The 22,219-nt window shown below is 42.9% G+C and overlaps 1 protein-coding gene across 1 annotated transcript; it reads right to left on the bottom strand.

Moving 5' to 3' along the window:
• Positions 1-3,497: 3,497 nt before the first annotated feature.
• LOC147421508 (uncharacterized) lies at positions 3,498-5,871 on the bottom strand. Its single transcript, XM_086502664.1, has 6 exons — positions 5,312-5,871; positions 4,915-5,142; positions 4,482-4,836; positions 4,263-4,393; positions 4,044-4,179; positions 3,498-3,963 (listed from the first exon to the last, which is right to left on the bottom strand). The coding sequence occupies exons 1-6, from the start codon at positions 5,665-5,667 to the stop codon at positions 3,724-3,726; spliced, it is 1,446 nt and encodes a 481-aa protein (XP_086358790.1). The 5' UTR covers positions 5,668-5,871; the 3' UTR covers positions 3,498-3,723.
• Between the last annotated feature and the right edge of the window lie 16,348 nt (positions 5,872-22,219).

Genomic DNA, 22,219 nt, shown 5'->3' with positions numbered 1-22,219 from the left:
TGTGTGGGGAAGGTACAAAATCTTCTATGCCCCAGTATGGCTTGAATGCAAAAATATTTATTGTTATGTATAAAAAGTGAGTGAACGTGTTTTATAATCAATTGGTGAGGATCGAATTTATGTCAAAACGGCATACCCAAAATCACATCAATTCCATACCAAGGTATGACCAAATATTGTAGATGTTTGTGCAAAACCATTAATAGACATTTCAAACTCCACTTGGTTCTTGATATTATACCATTGATTTTTAAAATATTAGCATGTGATGTAGAGTGAGTTGTTATGCAAGCTCTGTAAAAATGAAATCATGATTACTATCATCATCCAAAACAAACTCGTGTCACGTTCGCCTTACATCATGCCCGTCACTTCCAAGAATAGTGTAGAGATGCTTTTGCTACCATCATAATCTAGAAAGTATCCATTATCATAATCAAGTTCAAGTTCGTTGTCATGTGGAGGAGATTCTTCAATTAGGTATAGGTTCGTCATTTGCATCCAAATCTCCATGTTTGTGCTCACTTGGACTGCACAACTAGACTACAAGGTAGAGCATGGCTTCCGATTATGGTTTTTGGGAGACAGAGTGCCAACTTTCCACCATACTTCTATATGGAACCTTTATACGACATGCAATGTATGATCTGCGGTTTGTGTCATTTCCTCATTGCATAACAAAAAGTTTAACTAATCACATGATTTTCGTGTAGCTTAACAAAACAGCATTCTCTTCACTTGCACTCTCACTAAGACACTTACTCGATGATCAGGTCAATAGTCCAATTTAATTCTTGCATTTATCTATAATACAATCTACTACATGTATACATAATATTTCTAACTTGCAACAACAGATCAAAACAACACCACATCAACAAATTTCTATGGTAAGACCAACCAAGCAAGGCTAGTTTACTATTACTTGGGCTCTTAGGGAAAAGCAACACGTGATGACCTCTATTAGCAATTCAAAGAATTGAACGAAGTGAGAGAGATGGCTCAACATAACATTGAGATATCACACCCGTCTACTTACCTCTCATACACAACGGAAGGAACTCTCTTTAGTAAAACTCCTCTCGATAGTGACTGATGAGGGATCTTATATGATGATTGGTACCTCATTTGATCCATCTTTGTTTCAGCTTTGTAACAACTAACCCATTATTTAAGCCCTAACCCCATCACTCCTCACCTATTTCGTATTAGTTTCCATTTTCCAATTCTTTGTAACTTTTGTACTCAGACATTGTATCAGATTCACCAATTGTAACATTTGGTCTCATAAATTACTTTGGCCTCTTGAAGACGTTAATTTAACCTTTCATCTCTCTCTCTCTCTCTCTCTCTCTCTCTCTCTCCCCAACACACACAAGAAACCCAGAATCCCAAAAGAAAGAAAGACAAACTTTCACAAGTGATAAAATCATGAGGCCTACGATTAGATTTATGTAAAAAGAACCAAAAAAAGGATGAGCTCAACTAAACTATTGAGTACTTATAATCAATTATGCATCTCATAATAGCAAAAAGAAGTGTGGGAATTGTGATAGGAAGCTAGCACACACAACTTATACCTTTGTATGTGCAAGTTTCAAACTACCAAAAAAATGTTAAAGAATTTAAGATGGCTGCTCAAAAATATATTAAATATAATGAGAGTGGGTTGTGTGGAAGACATTGGAATTAGCTGAAGCCGATGAGATATGCTTGTGGGGGGAGAGAGAGAGAGAGAGAGAGAGAGGAACTTGTGGAATCGGATGAAGCTTCCTGCAGTACATTCTTTACCACAGTACTTGTGCAATAGCTAGCTCCTTGCAGAGAAGGGGAGTGAGGGAAGGGGAAAATGGAAACAAGACGAGCATGGCCATAGAATTGTGCTACACGTCACTCTCCATATCTCTCTCTCACACACTCTCTCTCTCTTCCCCACACGGCCACAGACACGGGGAAGGGGAGATGCAATTGTGCAAGAGGGCCTCGTGTCTGAACTGCCCATGTACATCCCCTCTGGTTCTCTTTCCCCCACCCTGCTGCCAGTTGCAATGTTCCCCTCCAAGGCTGATCGCATTCTGTCCCACTATCAGCCCATAGCCCCCAAGCTGCCCCCCCCCCCCCCCCCCCGCCGGCTAGCTTGGCCCAGGCCACCACCTGCGCCTCCCTTAACACCTTTGCCACCGCCGCCGCCTCCGCCAAGATTCTGGAGCGAGATGGTTCTGGAACGACTACAAAGGGAGAGAGCTTTGCCTTGCTGAGAGAGAGAGAGAGAGACTCATTCTCCCCCAAGGGAAGATCTCAAAAGATGCCTTTCGCCTTTTTCCAAAATTGACCATTCACATTGGATCCTTCACATTTTTCAACAACCCATCACTAGCACTCGTAACACTTTCTTGAATGTTGCAGAGCACTCGCCAATCAAACACTCGTTTATTGATTTTTTTAAAATATATATGAGATTTTTCACTAACAAAAAGGGAATGCATCACTATAGCCTTAGCCCTTTTGAGCAGACCAAAAAATACCATGACAGCAGACCAGTGTTAAACATAACATAAAGAAGTCTGCGTTTTGACATAACACAGTAGGATACTGATGATGGCTCCTGCGTAATTACTATCTGTGAAGCTGAGAGAAAGACTTTTGACAATATCAATGATACGGTTCTTTCCCTCATTGAGAAACACAATTCAGAGTAAAGCTTTTAACCTAGCAGGTTAATCTTTCAAGCCTCTATACCTGATCAAACCTATTCTTGGGAGTTTCATGGACACGAAAATGTGCATCACTAGTCGACACTGTCCCAACTCACAAGATCTCAAGCTGTGCCATGCCACAATAACAAATTAGCACAAATTTTAAACCATTGCAACAAAAAAAAGCTTTAACTCATGTGTTGCACTTCCTTGGCATATTGCCTACTCGAAAACCTGTAAAAGTGAACACGCCACCAAAGTGTATCTCATCTAAACCAAGTAAAACTGCATTTCAAAAATAAAACGCCTAGGTTTTAACAGAGGAACCTCGAGTACAAACAAATGAATGTGTGAAGTAAGGAAGTATTCCCAATGAGGTGATGGATGAAAGCTATAAAATAGATTTTACCTTTCCCAAATCTATATAATAAAGGACAATTTAGAGAAAAAAGCACAAACCCATTAAAACCATAATTTCGTAAAACCAATAAAAGCTGGTGGCAGCCAAACTCTGCAATGTCAGGTAGCAACCATCTTCCCTCTTATAGAGTAGTAAATCAGATTGCTCTTTGTAAGCGGTTCAATTGGTACCCTGATTCACATAAAAAACACTTAACTGTCCTTTAAGCAAATCTCAACCCAAGGAAAACAATGATTACTGCACTAAACAACAGTACCATTACTACTAAACGATGCTACAAAACTGAGATTTGACAGGACATACTGCCATGCAACCCAAGTACTAAAGGCCCCTTTTGGTGGCATTTGTTTGTCAAAAGAACTCATGAAAAGAGACCACAGTTATGAAGAAGTGAGCTGACATAGCTATCTCCCTTAAATAAGGATGACCTCAAAGACAAGCAGCCTCTTCCATAAAATTGCGTACTGCAAGGGTGTGCCCACACCAACTGGATGGCATTACCACCTCAATCTTACAACATAACAAAAGCAGCAGCGGCACCCTCTCCATTTGAGGGGACTACAACTCATATTCTCATTCCCGGAAACATGTCTACAGTACCCAAACCTAAAATCCAAAGAAACCAAGCTCACTTGCTCGTTCTTTCTCAAAAGTCTCAAAGTATTGGTAAATGATGGTGACAGCCAGTAATATCCCAGTTCCCGATCCAATAGCCCCCATAAAATCCGCAACAACAGTTAAAGCACCAATGCACATTCCACCAAATGCAGCTGCTGTTGGAATGTAGCGGTTAAGTTCCTTTTGTAAATTTGACTCTCTATGGCCTGGCATCACCATTTGTTGCTCCTGTGAAAGGATGGATTGTTTGGGAAAAATTAGCGACAGATAAAAGCAGGAAAGAGAAGAAAATAAAAAATCTCCTGCACCTTGAGCTGCTTTGCAACATCACGAGCTGACGACCCAGAAACTTCGATCCAAGTCTTTGAGAAAAGTGCACATGCAGTCAGCATGAAAACAAGATAGAAAAGAGCATGAAACGGATTTGCAGCAATTTCAGCCAAGCTGCAATTAGGAGACAAGTCATTCAGCACCTTTGTTAAAGTTAAGAACATTAACAGATACAGCAGAACTACACTAATAGTCACCTTGAAGGGGGGGTGATGTAGTAAACCAACCCTCCAACGGGAATCAATTGACCATTTGATGAATACTCTGATTCCTTCCACTTCCCAAGGAGGTTAACCAGCAGGTTGCTGCTGAATTTCTTGTAGAGAAGCTGTCAGCAGAACAAGCACCACCTTGATGGCTCTGTCTACCATACATGTAAGACAGAAAGAAATTGACTTAAAAAATAAGATCATTGCCTGTGATATGAAGTATAGATTTGACACGAGTGCTGATTGCAGGATGATTGGCATATTTGAGGTGTAGAACAGTTTGATAGGGTAGGAGCCTTGCTGACCCCTTGCATTCTTGGAGCGTACTGGTAAAACAACTCGAAACCCCTGAAAGTAGATTACAATGAGAAAAACCAACACAGTCGCCAACAAGTTTGTGACGTTAGGGAGATTCTGGCGGTAGAAGGCCTCCTTCAAAGCCCCCACTTTGTTTGTTCGAGCTATCAGAAGGTGAAAAAGCGCAATAACAGCCCCTTCAAACTCAGCACCTCGGCCACTGTTGATGGTAGTGGGACTGAACGCTTTCCAGATTATGTTTTCACTGCAGACGAAGAAAAACGACTTAAACAGGTGGATAAATCAAAATGAACAGACCAGCGCAGATAGAGACTTGATTTACCAGATGTTGGTTGCAATAAACAGAGAAATCCCAGAACCCAAGCCATATCCTTTCTGTAAAAGCTCATCGAGGCAGATTACAATGATCCCTGTAAAAAACAGCTGCAAAATGATGAGGATAGCATTGCCAATTCCCAGATCGCGTACATCTCCATACATGCCAGATAGCACATAAGCAACCGCCTCGCCAATGGTTATCAGAACACCAAGAAGCTTTTGGGCACCATTGCTGCAATCAAAAAAGAATGGCGCACTGTAACACACCAAATTTAAAATTTCTACTCAAACAAAAATTGACCTGACTAAACATACCCTACCAGGAAAAAGAATTCACGGATCACTAGAGAAAATCATGCACAGATCTCAAAAAGTGAAGCAAATCCAATGAAGCGACTTACAGAAGAGCTCGATCTTCCTTAACATTATTGTCAACATCGATGATTTTGGAACCTGCAAGAAGTTGCATGACAAGGCCAGATGTGACGATGGGAGTGATGCCAAGTTCCATGAGAGTGCCTCGGTTGGAGGCAAGAATGACACGCATCCAATAGAAGGGGTCGGAGCCCGTAGCTGAGTGAATGCCATAAAGCGGTAGCTGGCTGCACACCAGGAAGATAAAGAGCGACACCACCGTGTACAGCACCTTCTCGCGGAAGGGAACTCGCCGATCTGCCGTCTGCACCTCCGGTAGCACCGACAGGAAGGGCCGCACCAGGTGCAGCACCCGAAACCCACCTCCGCCGCCCGCACCCATCTCTCTCTATCTCTCTCTCAGAGTCCCTCTGCCCCCGCTTTCTGCCCTTGCGTCTCAAAACAACAATAAAACTCACGAAACACACAGATGTAACCAAAATGCCGCCTTCAGCACGACCTACAAAGCTCACGTCCCAAAACTAAACTTAAAAGCCTCTTGCACTCTTGCCACTGCACGTTAGCACTAAGACTTTGGCATGTTGACTATGAGTCCTCCAAAGAAAAGCAATGAGCAATCTGGCTGGAGCTTCATGCAAACAAAGCATTTGCAGGCTAATTGCCTTGTGCCACCACCTCCCAATATGTCACTACAATCGAACAACCGCACATACTTTTGGTAGCCCACATACACCATCTTTTCGTAGGTAAACCCAAGTTTTTTTTACATGTGTACGCAAGCTAGCGAGGACATACCATAAACAAGAGTAGCAATGTATGAGTATTGAATAGAGTAAGGTTAGTAGAAGATACCCCCTTTTGTCATGTGGCTAGTAGCATTATTATGTGCTTGCGCTTCAGAGGTAAGAATTTTGGAGTGAAAGGTGAACGCTTGCTCGCAGATGAGAGATCCAACAATCTCCAGTTAGTCTTTCTTCGATGAGAGCTTTTAGTTTTGTGTTGGTTTAAAAAAACTACATCATTTGCATGCATTATCATCAGTGATGGTTATGTTGTCCTATGGGAATGATGCCTATCCTAACATTATGTGTGAGTGACATTACTACCTAGCTATGCGTGAAGAAAAAACCAAGTAGTTGAATGAAAAAATGCATTTCAAGCATAATAAAAATTCTTTGTTTCACAAATGATATTTTTTATGAAGAAGATAAGCAAGGATCAAGAGTAAATATCACAAAAACAATTTTCGAAGTCCCTAAGACACAATGGAGGGACGAAGTAAGAAACTTAAGGTAACCTAAATTGTGAAGTATATTAATTTTCTATTCAAGCAATGGTGAGAGGTGATTAACCTTTCAAACCAACACTTTTTAAATGACTCCCTAGTTTAAGAATCTAAAAAGGCCCAAGACAAAACATTGTTTCAAAGGTATCTCCAATTGATAAAGCCTTCCAACATCGGTTGAAAGTACATCATTTGACACTTGAAGATCGTTAACAATGGGGAACTAGTTAACATAGAACCACTATTATCGGATATTTTGGCATCAATTGGAGAGATGAAAAAGAGCAGCTTTCAATTGTCCTTTCTTTCTCTTCCTGTTTTGTGACCATGTTTATGTCTCCAAGCTTTTGCTCCCTTGTCCTCAAGAGTTAATCTCTATATTTAAATATATTTGTCGATAAGGTCCCTCGTTTTTTGTATACTTCATTGTACAAATTCCATGCTCGTAGGTAGTTGCTCGTTCGTTGGGTCAAGTCAAGGAGGTTCAATGAGGAGCAAAGCCCCTTTTCTTCGAACCGAACCTTCTCTTATTACTTCATTGTACAAATTCCATGCTCATAGGTAGTTGCTTGTTTGTTGGGTCAAGTCAAGGAGGTTCAGTTAGGAGCAAAGGTGGGACTCCTTCCTTCTACAAAGCACATGTTAATCACTGCGTACATGGGTGGTTGGTTAGGTCAAGCCAAGAAAGTTTGGTTAGGACCGGATGTCCACAAAGCAATAGTGTCTTCCGCGCTTTTGTCCCGTCAATGAGGCAGCAAATAACAAAGATAGCGGGGAGGAATGCCAAGGTTTTGTTGGCAATGTCACTGTTGCATGGGCACGATCCATATTACTTCTTCTCTTTTTGTCTGGTGTTTGGCACATGTGAAGTGGCCATGATTGGTGCATTCAAAAGTTACACAATAGAGCACTCATGTCCAAGCCAACAACTTTCTTGAATGTAAAAAGTGGTGTGTGTAGTATCTTCCAAATTTATAGGATGCAAATGAATAATTTTTGCCTTAACATAACGGTGTAATCCTCCTAAGAATCCCCACACCTTGTGAAATTTGTTGAGACCATCCAGCTTGAAAATAACTTCCCTATAATGAGAATATAGGTGGTATGAGATAATGTATTCATAAAACACTTGCCAATTCTTGTCATCCTCGTTACAAGGAAGAAATCCTATGTGGGAAGGAGCTTGAAACCTGTTCAAGTTGTAGACTTTTTGTCGGATTTTAGCAAAATCCACCACTTGTAAGCCTTGCCTTCAAGTGGTGAACTAGTTTCCAGGGAACAGAAAACATATGGTGTAGTACAAAGGTGATAAACATATGCCCATTTATGCAAGAACGTGTTAACTGCATCTCAATTTCTTCCCAATCTTCACCTCTATAGACTGGCGGCTTCGTATTTTTCATCCATGATGAAATTTTTTGGTTGTTGTGCCCCACATGAGGAGATTCTGATGATGATGGAACTCTGTAACCTCTTCAATTGGCCATGGCTAGAAGCTTCGAGCAATCCTTGGCAACTTGCACCATAAAATTATCAAGTGCAACTTTATTATGTTCCCATCTTCACCTTTGTAAGACAGGTGGCTTCAAATCCTTCATCTATGATGAAGTATTTTGGTTGTCATGCCCCGCAGGAGGAGATTATGATGATGATGGAACTCCGCCTCCCTTGTGACCGGCCATGGCTGGAAGCTTCGATTGATCATTGGCAACTTGCACCATAAAATTATTGCCTAGCTCTATGAGTTTAAATCTGTCTTAATTGACGTCAGATTAAGTTCAATTCTTTTAGTTCATCATAGAAGAGAACTGAATTTGTGCATGCCAATGAATACATGGTCATTTTGGAGATCATCATTCTCTTATGCTCGCACAACCAGCATAGCCACATTTGGATGTTTAGGTGGAGTATGCTTGAGATTGAACCTATGTTCTTGGTCGAAAGTGGTTGTTCCAAAGAAATGATGAATAACATAAGAAGAAAAAACTGTTAAGTAAGAAAGGAAATTGCTCCTTTTAGAGCATAATAACTCCTTTTTATAAGTTGAAACCGAATTGTACCATCCTCTTGTAGCGAAGTCACACCTTGTGTAACTCAAAATTGACTAACATCGTCAAGACTCCATACATGAATTGTGCAAACTCAAGAAAATCATCAAGAATAAATCCAAATTTACAAAGTTTTACCCGATCTTTGTGTGTTATTGCCTCAGTTGGATTTTCCCAAACTCTGAAGAACTTGTAAAGTCTTGCCAAGGGCTTAATCCTATATGGTAATCCCCCTTTTGTCAAGGACCTTGGCCTCAAAATGCTTGAGCCCCAAACTAGGGTGCCCTTAATGTGAAGCCAACTCGAGTATGGCGCGGAACAGCTGAAGAGAGAGAGAGAGAGAGAGAGAGAGAGAGAGAGAGAGAGAGAGAGAGAGAGAGAGAGAGAGAGAGAGAGAGAGAGAGAGAGAGAGAGAGAGAGAGAGAGAGAGAGAAATGAAATGAAATGAAATGTTATATTAACGTCTTCAAAAGGCCATAGTGACCTATGAGACCAGAAAGTTACAAGGTGGTGGGATCTGATACAAAGTCAGAGTAACAAAATAACCTAATCAATAGTACAAAACAAAGATATATATTATGGGATTCTGGATAGGTCGATGTGAGCTAAGCTGAAAAAACTAAGCAAAAATGGGCGGCTAGTTGGGATAGCTGAATCACAAAAGATCTAGCATCGGTCGTTGGCGAATCTCATCAATTTCCTCCATGGTTAGTAGTCTGGTCGGGCGTCGTGCATGCCTGGCCAGCGTGCTCTGAATCTTTTGACGTAGCCTCCGTCGATGCTGTGTAGTCCTGCGCAGTCATGGGCACCTGGATTTCCCCAGTTCAATCGCTCAGTCAATCAATGTGCCTCTGGTGTGAGACGGGGGGGAGCTCTGCTGTGGGAGTGGCTCTTGCGGCTGTCCCGTGTCTGCTCTGAAGAAGTCTGTAATCCGTCTTTGAGACTGGTTAGCCTCGCCATTCATCAGGCTCTCTTTGTGTCTGCGCAGCTCGAGCAAGAACAAACCCAGGCATCTTTGATCTTCGTATCCCATTACTCTTGAGAGTGGTCCAAAACCCTCTTTGAAAAAGCAATGGAAGCGGCCTCGTATCTCGTAGTAGATGGGGCAGCGGCATGTATAATGCAGCTCTGTCTCAGGTTCATGTCACACAAGGGGCATGTCCTGGCCTTTGCTGGTACTCCGCTATATCTCCCGGTTTCAATCCGCAGCTGGTGAGACGATGTGCGTAACTGGCCAATAGCACACGGTATCCCATGAGACAGGTGGGTATCCATGTATCTGGGTCTCATCACAAAACCATCTTCCGTAAGCTGGAGAAGGTGGTCTCTGTAGAAAGCCATCTTCGTGCCCAGTTCTTGTGCTGGTTGTATCTATGTCCTCCTGGTGTCTAGCTGGGTCAGGTCTTGACGGATGAGCTTGGTGATCTCCGACTGTGTAAGAATGAGAGATGGTGCATCCAATGAGTACTGGAATGGTGGCAGCCTGTCTATGCTGAACCCATGCGCCTGAAACCATGATGTCATCTCCCCATACCAGCATGTTGTATCTCCTTGTATGGCTAACTGCCGGGAGGACTCAAGTGCTATGAGTGCATATCTGTCTCTGGGAAGTTCCCATGTGCGGTTTATGAAGGAGACTGATCTGGTGAGCGCCTCTACCACTAGTGGGGGGGCCGCCAGCTCTGCTCGGATAATGGCCCGTGGTACTGATGCCTTGGCTCTAATGAGCCGCGAGATCATAGAGACGAGAGGCTTCTCCATGTTTCGCCATCCGTCTGTGCGACCCGGCCTCCCGTGGTGATCCAATGAAGGTCCCCATATCTCAGCGCCATAGAGCAATGCTGAGGCCACCAAGGTGTCAAAGAGCCAGAGCTTCGTCCGGGGTTCCTGAAATTGAACCTGCGAACACATCCTCTCCAATCTACCCAATGTTGCGTGGGCTCTAGTCAGTCTGGTCTCTGCTGCTCTTCTGAGTGAGAATGTGGGTCCAGTAAAAACCACTCAAAGGTAAGTGTAAGCGTCTGTATACTCCACAGTCTCCTGGCCGTATGTGAATGTAGGTGCTGATCTCCTGATCCATTGTGGGGTGGTATTAAACACCATAACCTTGGTTTTACCAAGGTTGACAGACAGACCACTTTCGTGGGCAAACGTATGCAAAGCATCCAGTTGACGTTGCATTCCCTCTAGGGATTCGGAGATCAACACGATATTGTCCGCATATAACAAAAGTGGAATCCATGTCCCTGCCAACTGTGCACCTTTATCCCCGTCCCTATCAATGTAGTCAGAAACCTCATCCACATACATACCGAAAAGAGTAGGAGAGAGCGGGCAACCCTGCTTCACCCAAATAGTGGAGTGAACCGGTATTGAGAGTCCCTCCGGGGTGCGTACATGCCCTACTACTGATCTGTATAATGCCATGATCCCCCAAATGAGCTCTGTGGGTACTCCCATTTCCTATAATCTGCGCATCAGTCTAGCTCTGGGTACCATGTCGAAAGCTTTGCGGAAGTCCACAAAGCTACAATAGATCCGTCTCCCATGAGATCTACCTTCCTCGATGATGGCCCTGAGTGTTAGGATATGGTCAAGAGTAGAGAAGCCTCTCCTGAATCATGCCTGCCCAGTTGCACGCATTCCTTCCCTCTCTGCCCATCTACTCAGTTGTTGCTCAAGAATGGATGCATACAACTGTGCCAGTGTGTGCCCGATCATAATAGTGCGATAATTCCCAGGCTCCATGGGGTCTCCTGATTTGAAGATAGGTACGATCGTATATAGGCTCCAACTGTCCGGTAGGCCCTCACACATGGCACGGTTAAACATAACTGCTAGAAGCTCTGCTAGTAGGTCTTTGGCATGCATGAAATGCTTAGCTACTAGGCCCTCATGATCATATGCTCTCCCAGTCTTCATCCTGTCAATAGCTTTCTTCACCATCTCAACGGTGAAAAAGACACATGTATGTGGGCATGGGTCGGGGGGGTTGGGGAGGGGCGGCTGTTCAGGTACTGTGTACAAAGATGATGCGTACTGACCCCAGGTCTCTGTGGAGGAAATAGAAGGGGGGGGGGGGGGGGGATTGCTCATGAAAGAGCCGCCACGTCTCACGCGAGTCTTGACTCATGAATAGCTGATATAGATCCTGAGAGAGAGAGAGAGAGAGAGAGAGAGAGAGAGAGAGAGAGAGAGAGAGAGAGAGAGAGAGAGAGAGAGAGAGAGAGAGAAGGGGGAAGGAGGGGAAGAACTACTTGTGTCGCTCAGTATCGACTTTGAATGAAGGTGATACAGAAGCAAAAAATGCTCCTCTCATTGCGGCAAAAAGTGCAACTCTTGCCTTGTTTTGTCAAGGTTGACCTCGACCACTGCTTTAAGCAAGAGGGCACTCACCCCCTCCCCTTCTTCCTTAAAGTGAGGCATTGATGCTATTTTTAGCACCGAATGGCCCTTCCCATGTCTAAAGCCATCATCTTTGAGCTCTAGTACCATTATAAAGCCCTACGGACTGTCTTGATCTCCACCCACTCTATTACAAGCCCTTGGACTCTATCTTTAGGACCCCTTTACTCATATCCACAGCCTTGGATTTTATTTCTATATCCCTAGGACCTTTTTGATTTCCAGTTATACTCACGTTTGTGTGTTTTAATGTCATATTTGCATGCTTGAGATGCATGTTGGGCATTGTGTGTAACTTCTACAGGTTCAATCCTACACCATAGCAACAAAACGATGTAGATATCTATCAAAATTTCTACTCTACACTTTATAAACACGCGCACATATACAAGAATCTAATGAATCGAGCATTCAAAAATCAAGCAGAACACTAATTAAAACATGCAAATCAATCCATACGACTCTCTAATCAAATCACACATGAAAATTCCAAGAACAAGAAAGTAATTAAGAGAGAAAACTAGAGAAACAACCTATAATCAAAGATTTAGTCTTGTTAATCACATGCAAACCAGAGAAACAACCTATAATCAAAGACGTAATCTGGTTAATCACATGCACACATAGATAATATGTGAAAACAGGAGAGACAGCTAGTGGAAATAGATTAACACATTGCATTAGTTGCATACTTTGAGGAGCATCAAGAAGTTCAAGGAGTGCATGTCATATGATTTTGTCCATCCTCTCAACTGATTGACTTAGAACATATAGAAAATCAATATGTTGGTGTGGTTTAGCACCATCACGTAAGTAGGGATAGCTATACTTGTATATTTGCTTGTTGTTCTTGTGGTTAGTGCTTTAACTAAGGTGTGGATGAATGAATTGTAGATTGGAGTTGAAGGAGGTTTTCGGGTCAGTCTTACATTTTTGTCATAGTTGTCGTCATGGTTGCAACTCAATAAATTGGTTTGTATGTAGCTTAGCCTGGAATAAGTTAGTATATTAAAAATGTTCATGGGAAGCAGTGTGTGTAGAGAGAGATAGCGAGAGAGTGAGTGAGAGAGAGGGTGTGTGTGTGTGTGTGTAAAGAGAGAGAGAGAGAGACAGAGAGAGAGAGAGAGAGAGTGTATGTGGGGGGAGAGGGTGTGTGTTTGTGCACTTAGAGAGAGAGAGAGTGTACGTGTGTAGAGGGAGAGAGATAGAGAGTGTGCTTTTCTGCGTAGAGAGAGATTCTATGTGTCTAAAGAGAGAGATAGAGGGTGTGCATGTGTGTGCATAGAGAGAGAGAGAGAGAGAGAGAGAGAGAGAGACTTATCATCCATGGAGGTCATATATGACCCATGTGACCAAACAAAACATTACAACAGTTCCTTCCAAGTGAGGATGGTCGATACATATCAATTAAGGACTGAGGGTCCATCTAAAGGATAGGAAAATGGAAAGAAAAGGAAATAACAAAAACCTAAAGGGGGTCAACTAAGGGGATAGCCGGTTTTAGAGTTTGAAACTCTTGGATGATGGCTTTGTTGTTGGGTTTCAAGCCCTTGTCATTGAGTATACCACCCGTGGGAAATGCCTCTTAAAGGCATGCAGATATACTTATAGCTTGCATGGTAACCTTTTTGCCTATATATGTAAAAGGCTATACATCAATCAAAGCATAGTGTGTTTTGTTTTTCCCTTCCTGTGTCGACACTCTCTCTCTCTCTCTCTCTCTCTCTCTCTCTCTCTCTCTCTCTCTCTCTCTCTCTCTCTCTCTCTCTCTCTCTCTCTCTCTCTCTCTCTCTCTCTCTCGCTCTCATTTCTCTGCAGCCTCCTCGCCATGGCACCACGCCTGCATCCACCTTAACTAAGCCCTATACTGGTATCAGAGCGCATGTGCTCGAGGCAGATGACACTTTTGCATGCATATCAAGGCGTTGTGGGTTTGGTCGGTAGGCGGGGATTGCATCTCAAGAGCGCAGGCGACAGTCTCCTAGGAACTATAGACAGAAATACACTGCAGGAGGCCATAGGCGTAGAGGCAGCATCTCGCAGCATCTCAAGACGCACGCAGCTGGCAGCATCTTAAGACAGTGCTCCTTGGCATTGCCTCTCAAAACGCAGTGCATCAAGCCATTGGTAGCATTAGGTGACTAGAAGTGGGCATTCTAAAACGCTGCGCAGACAGAGCTTTTGGTGGGCCTTGTGCTTGCATACTCAACATCTCAAGGTGTTGGCTTCAATAGCATATCAAAACGCAAGATGTCTTCATGGGCACTGGGTGAGTAGTGGACAAAGCTAGCAAATCAGCAGCATATCAAAACGCCCCTACCAGAGGTGCATTTTTTGATTAGTTATCATGGGTAGCACTCGGCAAAGGCGAAAGAAATTGTCCACCATTTTTGTAGCATCTTGAAAAGCTGCTTGTGAAGAAGATTTGCCAAGGCGATAACAAAGCACATAAAGGCCTTTTGAAGGTTTCAATATGGCATCGAAAGTCGATAAGTTTAATGGATCTGGATTCCACACCTGGCAAATTAAAGTAAAGGGATATCTGTTGTGAAAGAATCTTTGGAGCGTGGTCAGCCTCTGTCAACTGAGAAAGCTGACACATCGATTGCAATTACCAGAGAGTTATCTGCCGAGCAACAATGCAAGGATGAGCAAGCATTAGGTATTATTCTGACATCTCTCAAAGATGATTTTATTCATTATCTGGATGACATGCAATCTACCAACGTTCTCTGGATACAATTAGAGAAGGTTTTTGGTGCTAAAGCTAAGTATTCAATGATGAGTCTAAAGATGGACTTGTACTCTCTTGCTATGCGTGTTGATAAAAACATTACATCTTTAGTTAACCGACTGAAGAGTATTAAAACTAAACTTGTTTATGTCAAAACCCCAATGCCAAAAGAAGATCTCATAGTTGTTTTGTTAAAAAGTTTGCAAGAAATTCCATCAGATTGTTACTGTTTTAAAGGAGAAAGATCCGTTGCCCACCTTGGATGGCATCATCGATTCATTGCAAGAAGAAGAAAGAAGGGTATCCCGTACCAATTCTCCTATTATTCCTAGTGCATATACAGTCTCCAATGCAGTATCTCCCATCAGTTCTTCTGATACTTCCAGTGCCTATGCAGTCACTCATTGTGCTTCTACCTCAGCTTCATCTCGACCATCCATTGGTACCAGATCTTGTGCCATTTGTGGGTGCAACAATCATCAGACAAAGGACTGTTTCAAGAAGAATTCTTGTGTTCACTGTGGTAGAACAAATCATCCTTCAAATAAATGTTTTCAAAAGGGTAAAAATCAAATTCATGTGATTGATGGAGACACCGAATCTCCAATATTTTCTGTTGGTAATGATGCTTTTTAGATCAACTCCTTTCATGTTTTTCCTAGTCAAAATAAATTGTACAAGTTATAGACACTGCCACACATGAGTGGTAAGACCTCCCAAAAATACCAGTTTTTGTTCAAGTCCTATTTTTGTCCACTTCTCGTGAAGTTACTGGGTACACCTTAAACCCAAGGTTTGGTAGTGAACCAAAAACTCCATTTATTGGTAGCTAATTTTTGACCTACACCCTATCTGTTCAAGGGGGGGTTTACTATCATAGCACTAGATTATGGATACACCAAAAATCCTTGGTTGTGAGAGAACCTAAAACTCACGGTTGACGAGTACACAAAGAACTCGAGTTATCATGAGAGTGGTCTGTCTAGTTCGGGCTTGAGGGGGGATTGTTGGGTTTCAAGCCCTCGTTAGTATACCACCCGTGGGAAACGCCTCTTAAAGGCATGCATATATACTTATAGTTTGCATGGTAACCTTTTTGCCTATATATGTAAAAGGATATACATCAATCAAAGCATAACGTGTTTTGTTTTTCCCTTGCTGTGTCGACTCTCTCTCTCGCTCTCGTTTCTCTGCAACCTCCTCGCCATGGCACCACACCTGCATCCACCTTAACTAAGCCCTATACTTGCCACCTCGGTAGACTGCCCATTTACCTTGCTTGCATGCTTCATGCATCTTCTTGAGCTCGCTTGCTTTATTTTTGAATTGATTTGTATCGAATTGCTCAGTGATCCAAATTTTTCCCCCTTGAGAGCCTATGTGTGTCGTTGATCCAAGAGACATCTTTAGGCTTAATGTATACAGGTTGAAGAATGTCATTGAGCTTGGTGATTACTTCCTTGAGGTAATCCTCACTGGTGTACCGCGGTGGATGGAGCTCCCCATTCCTGGCCTTGAGGCCAAGAGATTCTTGTAAGGCCGCCTGTATTTTGGTGTCAATCTTCTTGTGTGTTGCTTCATGGGATTCTTTCTGAGCTGTCATGACAGTCTCAGTGAGGGACGCTTCAACTTTGTGTGCTTTTGCAAGCAAAGCTTGGATCTCTATTTACATCGCGTATTCAAGCTTACATAATTGTTGTTTGAGTCTCCCATTCTCCTCGATGAATTCTTGGATATGAGCCTTGAGGGCTGCAATCCTTGTTTCTCGGTGGGCCGCGGGGTGGGTCCTTCCTTGGTGTAACATTTAATGGCCTAGTAACTTGTGTGTAGCGGAAATTAATATGAACATAGTGGGCATTTCATTAGAATAGATTCCTAATGAGAATTACAAGAGTGCTTGGGTGGAGAGAGCAACAAAAAGCATAACACCTAGTTAGATAGCATGAAAAATACTTTCAAAAGAGAGAGAAATTAAGCTATTGACAACAGTTGAGGACCGGATTTACATGGAGCCGATCCCCCCTCCAAAAGCCTTTGTATTATGGTTTCTCCCATCAAGAGAGACATTGTACAATACAATTCTATTGTGTTCCTTCAAGACTAGATAGTGCAATGAAGATGAAAGCTTCATGCACCAAGCAAAACACTTATCAAACACAACATCAATTCTCTCCGGTCTCAGACCCAAGTCCTCACACACCTTCGAAGATGGTGAGAGCTAGCGGGGTATGAGAGTAGATTGAGAGGAAGAAGGAGTATTCTTACGAGAAAGATGTACATCTCCTCACATAATCACTCATATTAGCATAGCTTAGCTTAGTAATTAGCATGGTAGAGGAGATGATCAGCATGCATTGAAGCTTGGCTCTTGGTTGGATTTGCATCACAAAGCCAAGAGTTGTTGGTGTAGGCCTCCCTTCTCACAAGCTTGGAGTAGGTGATAAGCTTTCCATTAAAGCTTGAGAAGGAGAGAGAGTCTTCTTTACTTCACACATGAGATTGTGTGAGTGTGTGTGTGATAATGCCTTGCAAAAATCAGCCCCCTCTCTCTCTTGGTCGACCCCTCTTGCTATTTGCTCATGCTACCCTCTCATTGGACCTCCCTAGGGCTAGCCAATGACAATTAAGCAGCATAAGTGATAGACTTCTGACATGTGTCCCCCTTTCCCCTTTTGTGAGAGCTTTAGGTAATTTAATAATGCAACTAAACTCTCATTGGACCCCTTTGCCTCCTGGCCAAGGCTCCTGGCCAATAGGAATCAGGCAAGCCATTAGGCTGCTGAATGCTCATTGGACCCCTTGGGAGACTGTCCAATAGTCTTCTAGAGGGCTTAATTCTCATTGGTTCTTTTATTAAGGGTTTTTTAATTAATTAAACTAGATTTACTCTAGCCTAATTCTCATTGGTCCACCTCCACGGCCATCCAATAGGAATTGGGTACACCTTGTGGGCATCTGGGCTAGGGAGCTGACACATTCCCTTTGTGTAAAGGGAGCTTGTGTGTGTGTGTGTGTGTGTGTGTGTGTGTGTGTGAATTTCTCTCTCGTCCCCTACAAGCAAGGCTCGCCCCCTCCTATGTAGGGATTGCTAAAGACTTTTGGGGCACACACAAAGCATCCAATTTTCCCAAAGTTTGACCTTTGGACACCACCTTTAAATTTTGGAACCTTAGCATTTTGGAAGTCTTAATGGGCTGAACCTCAGGGTCTTTTAAGCCCATTATTGCACATGGCTCTTTTGAAGATGCCCCCCCCCCCCCCCCCCCCCCCCCCCCTTTGGATCCCTACTGTGGTGGCTGGTCTGCTAGCTTAACCAATATTCTAGCTTTTTCTCCCCTGGCACTTCCCCATATTAAATGATCAGTTTAAGATGAGAAAATCATTTAGGAGAATTAGTTATTGATTATTATGACACTTGGAGCCGTAGCCACCACAAGAAATCTCTTGCGTGATGCGGGGGTGCCAAAGGAAGACATCATTGCCACCTTCTCAAAGGCTGTTTTTGAGAATGCCTAGCTACCTTGGAACTCTGGTTGTGTGATGGTGTGGTGAGAACAAAGGCCTGAAGTGAATAAAGCTTTTCTTATTAAGCTAAGCTCTGTGTAAGTAGCAAGTGAAAGCTCACGGCGAGTCAGCGAGGGAGAACTCAACAGGGGATGCGCTTCACATCGGCAAATTAGGGCGAATTGAGCACTGCAAAAGATCTCAAACCATGGGCAAGTAGCTCACACAGGGGGATTGTGTGTGTCGAGTTGCAAGGGCATCTGTGTGTCGAGCTTTGACATAGGGCAGGGCTTGTGCCTTGACATCCCCCCACAGGGCCACCCTCACTCAGGGGATGACAAGGTGCACACAGAAGGGCTCAGCCGAGAGAGAGAGAGAGAGAGAGAGAGAGAGAGAGAGAGAGAGAGAGAGAGAGAGAGAGAGAGAGAGAGAGAGAGCTTTGGGCATATTTGTGTAGAGTTGATCTATTTCCAGATAGTTACAGTACACCACTTAATTAGAGTATCCTTATCTCTATGATCTCATTGTACACCCGTTATGACTTAAGTGTTTGTAAGCGATAGAAAATGACCATTTTAATATAATTGTAGAAAAAAGGTTAGTTTATTAATTACTACTAGTTTGATAAAAAGTGGATTTTTGCAAACTAGTTGCAAACACAAGATTGGTAGCCATTCTTTTCACCCAAGCCAAGCGCCTCTCCCTCGATTTCTCTCATACACTATCTCTCCCTCTCATTCCTCTCTCTCTCTCTCTCTCTCTCTCTCTCTCTCTCTCTCTCTCTCTCTCTCTCTCTCCTTCTTGCATACTCTCATACACTAACTCCCTTTCCCTAACTCTCCCTCTTCTTGATCCCTCTCTCTCTTTGCACATGCTTGCTATCTTTTTCACATTGACATCATCTTCATGTGACAATGTTTTCCTTATTGAGAATGTATTCAACTCTGCAAAAGCCACCTTGGAGAACGAGGAGGCTATGCACATCGCAAGAACACTACAAAAGACTAGACAAAAATGTATGCCTCATCAATTATATCGATAGTGGGCCTACATACCTGAGAGAGCTCGAGTCCAAACTTGATGACGATCAATGCTGCCGAGTGAGTGACCTTTTGATTGTGGTGACTGCAATAAAATATGTGGCATGGAAGCCTCTTGAGGGTGGATATCTTACTAGTTCAACAAGGAGCGGAATTATTAACTCGGTGATGGCAATATATCACTTCATATTGTTGGCCAAGATTTGTGGTCTTGGCTACCATGGACGGAAAACTTGTCAACTGTTAGGTTGCTAAACCAAGTGAACTAAGGATATTTGGTTTTGTTGGAATTAGGGTTGCGAGAAAACGCACACAGCTTGGAGAAGACGATGAAACACAACAGAGAGTGTATTACTTAGTGTGCAATTGAAATATTAAATAGCCCTAGAGTGATGGGCATATATACAATGCACTGGGCGGAAAACGAACTAGCGAGGAAAAAAAATCCTCGACGGTCCTAAGTGTGTTCGCACATATCACTACCACATGTATACGATAACAAATCCCCCCTTGGGAGTGATGCGGTGAATGAGAGCTGGCACATAGAGTATATAGGGAAGTGCCATGCCCTGAGGACATGATCAGTCTACAAACGGGAGTAAGCCCAAAGCTTTGTGGAAATCTTTGAACTTCTCACTAGACAATGCCTTTGTGAAAAGATCTGCAAGGTTATATTGTGTTGGCACATAAGCCAAGCTGATCTCCTGCTAAGAGCCTCTCCCTGACATAGTGGAAATTCATCTCAATGTGCTTTGTGCGAGCATGAAAAATTGGGTTCCTCGCAATTGCCAATGTGCACTAATTGTTACTGTCGATATTGTTGGCAGTGTCTTTTCTATTACCCAAATCATCCATAAGGCGTTTGAGCCATACACACTCAACCGTAGTTGTGATATACACCCATGCATGCTTGGAGTAATCATCAATGAAAATCATGAAGTAAAGGTAATTGCCCAAGGAAGGAGTTTGCATGGGCCCACAAAATCCACTATGCACAAGCTGCAACTTGCATGTGGCCCTAACTGAACCATCCTTTGAAAACTTCGAATGCTGCATCCTACCAAAAATACAACCTTCACAAACATGTTTGACAAGTGCTTCAAGAGGCGGCAAAGAAGCAACAATATTCAATTTTTGCAAACGCAGCAAATTGGCAAAAGTTAGATGCCCAAAACGTGCATGCCAAAGTTTTGCATCTGAAACAGCCTTTAAATCCACAACATCATTTGCAAAATTATGCCCACACTTGTCATACAAAGTGAGCTTATACAGCCATGGCATAAAATGCCAGATGCAGCAATTTCATCGCCAAAACTGAGATCATGTACTAAACATCTGTCATTCACAAATTTGACTACAAGACCAAGTCTAGCAAGTGCAGAGACAGACAAAAGATTCTTCTTGATCCCAGGCACATACAATGTATTGGAATTAGGGTTGCAAGAAAACACACATAGCTTGGAGAAGATGAAGGAAGCTCAAGGCACACAACAGAGAGTGTATTACTTAGTGTGCAATGGAAAGATAAATAGCCCTAGAATGATGGGCGTATATACAATGCATGGGGGGAAAAACCTCCTAGTGAGGGAAAAATGCCATAGTAGTCCTAAGTGTGATCACACACATCACTACCACATGTATATGGTAGCAAATCCCCCCTGGGAGTGATGCGGTGAATGAGAGCTGGCACATAGAGTAAAGGGAAGTGCCCATGCCCTGAGGACATGATCAGTCCACAAAGGGGAGTAAGCCCAAAGCTTTGCGAAAAGCTTCGAACTTCTCACGAGACAATGCCTTTGTGAAAAGATCTACAAGGTTGTCTTATGTTGTCACACAAGCCAAGTTGATCTCTCCTACTAAGAGCCTCTCCCTCACATAGTGGTAATGCACCTCAATGTGCTTTGTGCGAGCATGAAAAACCGGGTTCCTTGCAACTGCCAATGCGCTCTGACTGTCAGTGTACATAGTGTTGGTAGTGTCGTATCCAACACCCAAATCAGTCATAAGGCATCTGAGCCATACACACTCACCCGTAGCTGTGAAGACTTCCCTGTACTCAGCCTCACAACTAGAAGTGGCTATAGTAGGTTGCTTCTTGCTCAACCATGATATACAAGAACTGCCAAGCATGAAACAAAAACCACTTGTGGACACTTGCATGTCAAACAACCAGCCTAATTTGAGTCTGAAAAAGCATGTAAGTCTCACGGCAGTGATCCCCTCTTGGGATAAAATAAGCCCAGATGTAAAGTGCCACTCAAGTAGCAAAAAATCCTCTTGACAGCCTGCCAATGCTTGGACCCTGGGCTATGCATAAATTTGTTGACCTATGAGACTGCAAAATGAATATCCGTCCTCGTTTTGCATACATAAATGAGGCATCTAACAACATTTTGGTAAAGAGTGACATCTGCAGGATCGCTAGCATCATGAAGACTCAATTTCAAACCTGTTTCCATGGGAGTGGCAATAGGTTTGCAATCCTCAAGTCCAAACTTACATAGCAATGTCTCTATGTAACTTTTATGACACTAGGCATTACCACCATCACACTGCTTAAACTGTATACCCAAGTAATGATGCAACAACCCCAGATCTTTCACCTTGAAAGTAGCATTTAAATTAGCCTTAAATTCAACAATATGTCTCTCATTTGGTCTAGTGATCAGCCAATCATCAACATAGAGAACCACAATGAGAAGTACAACACCCTCATGCTTTACATATAATGTGCGTTTTGTTGGATTGTTATGAAAAGCCTCGTTTGACTAAATGAGAGTCAGCTTTCTCATACCAAGCACGAGGAGATTGCTTCTACCCATAGAAAGCTTTCTTACATATGCACACTTTATCCTCTTGTCCTTTGTTGACAAAATTGCGAGGCTGTGTTACATAAACTTCATCAAATATGTCATTAT

The sequence above is a fragment of the Adiantum capillus-veneris genome, chromosome 27 (genome assembly GCF_014529385.1).
Source record: "Adiantum capillus-veneris isolate H3 chromosome 27, ASM1452938v2, whole genome shotgun sequence".
Taxonomy (NCBI): domain Eukaryota; kingdom Viridiplantae; phylum Streptophyta; class Polypodiopsida; order Polypodiales; family Pteridaceae; genus Adiantum; species Adiantum capillus-veneris.
This window is presented reverse-complemented; position numbering and strand designations above follow the sequence as displayed.

Excerpts from the sequence above, each read along its gene's own strand:
- LOC147421508 (XM_086502664.1), bottom strand. The coding sequence starts at position 5,667 with ATGGGTGCGGGCGGCGGAGGTGGGTTTCGGGTGCTGCACCTGGTGCGG. Across the intron at positions 5,143-5,311 it reads AAGGAAGATCGAGCTCTTCT|CAATGGTGCCCAAAAGCTTC; the intron begins GTAAGTCGCTTC and ends TTTTGATTGCAG. Across the intron at positions 4,837-4,914 it reads TTTATTGCAACCAACATCTG|TGAAAACATAATCTGGAAAG; the intron begins GTAAATCAAGTC and ends CTTCGTCTGCAG.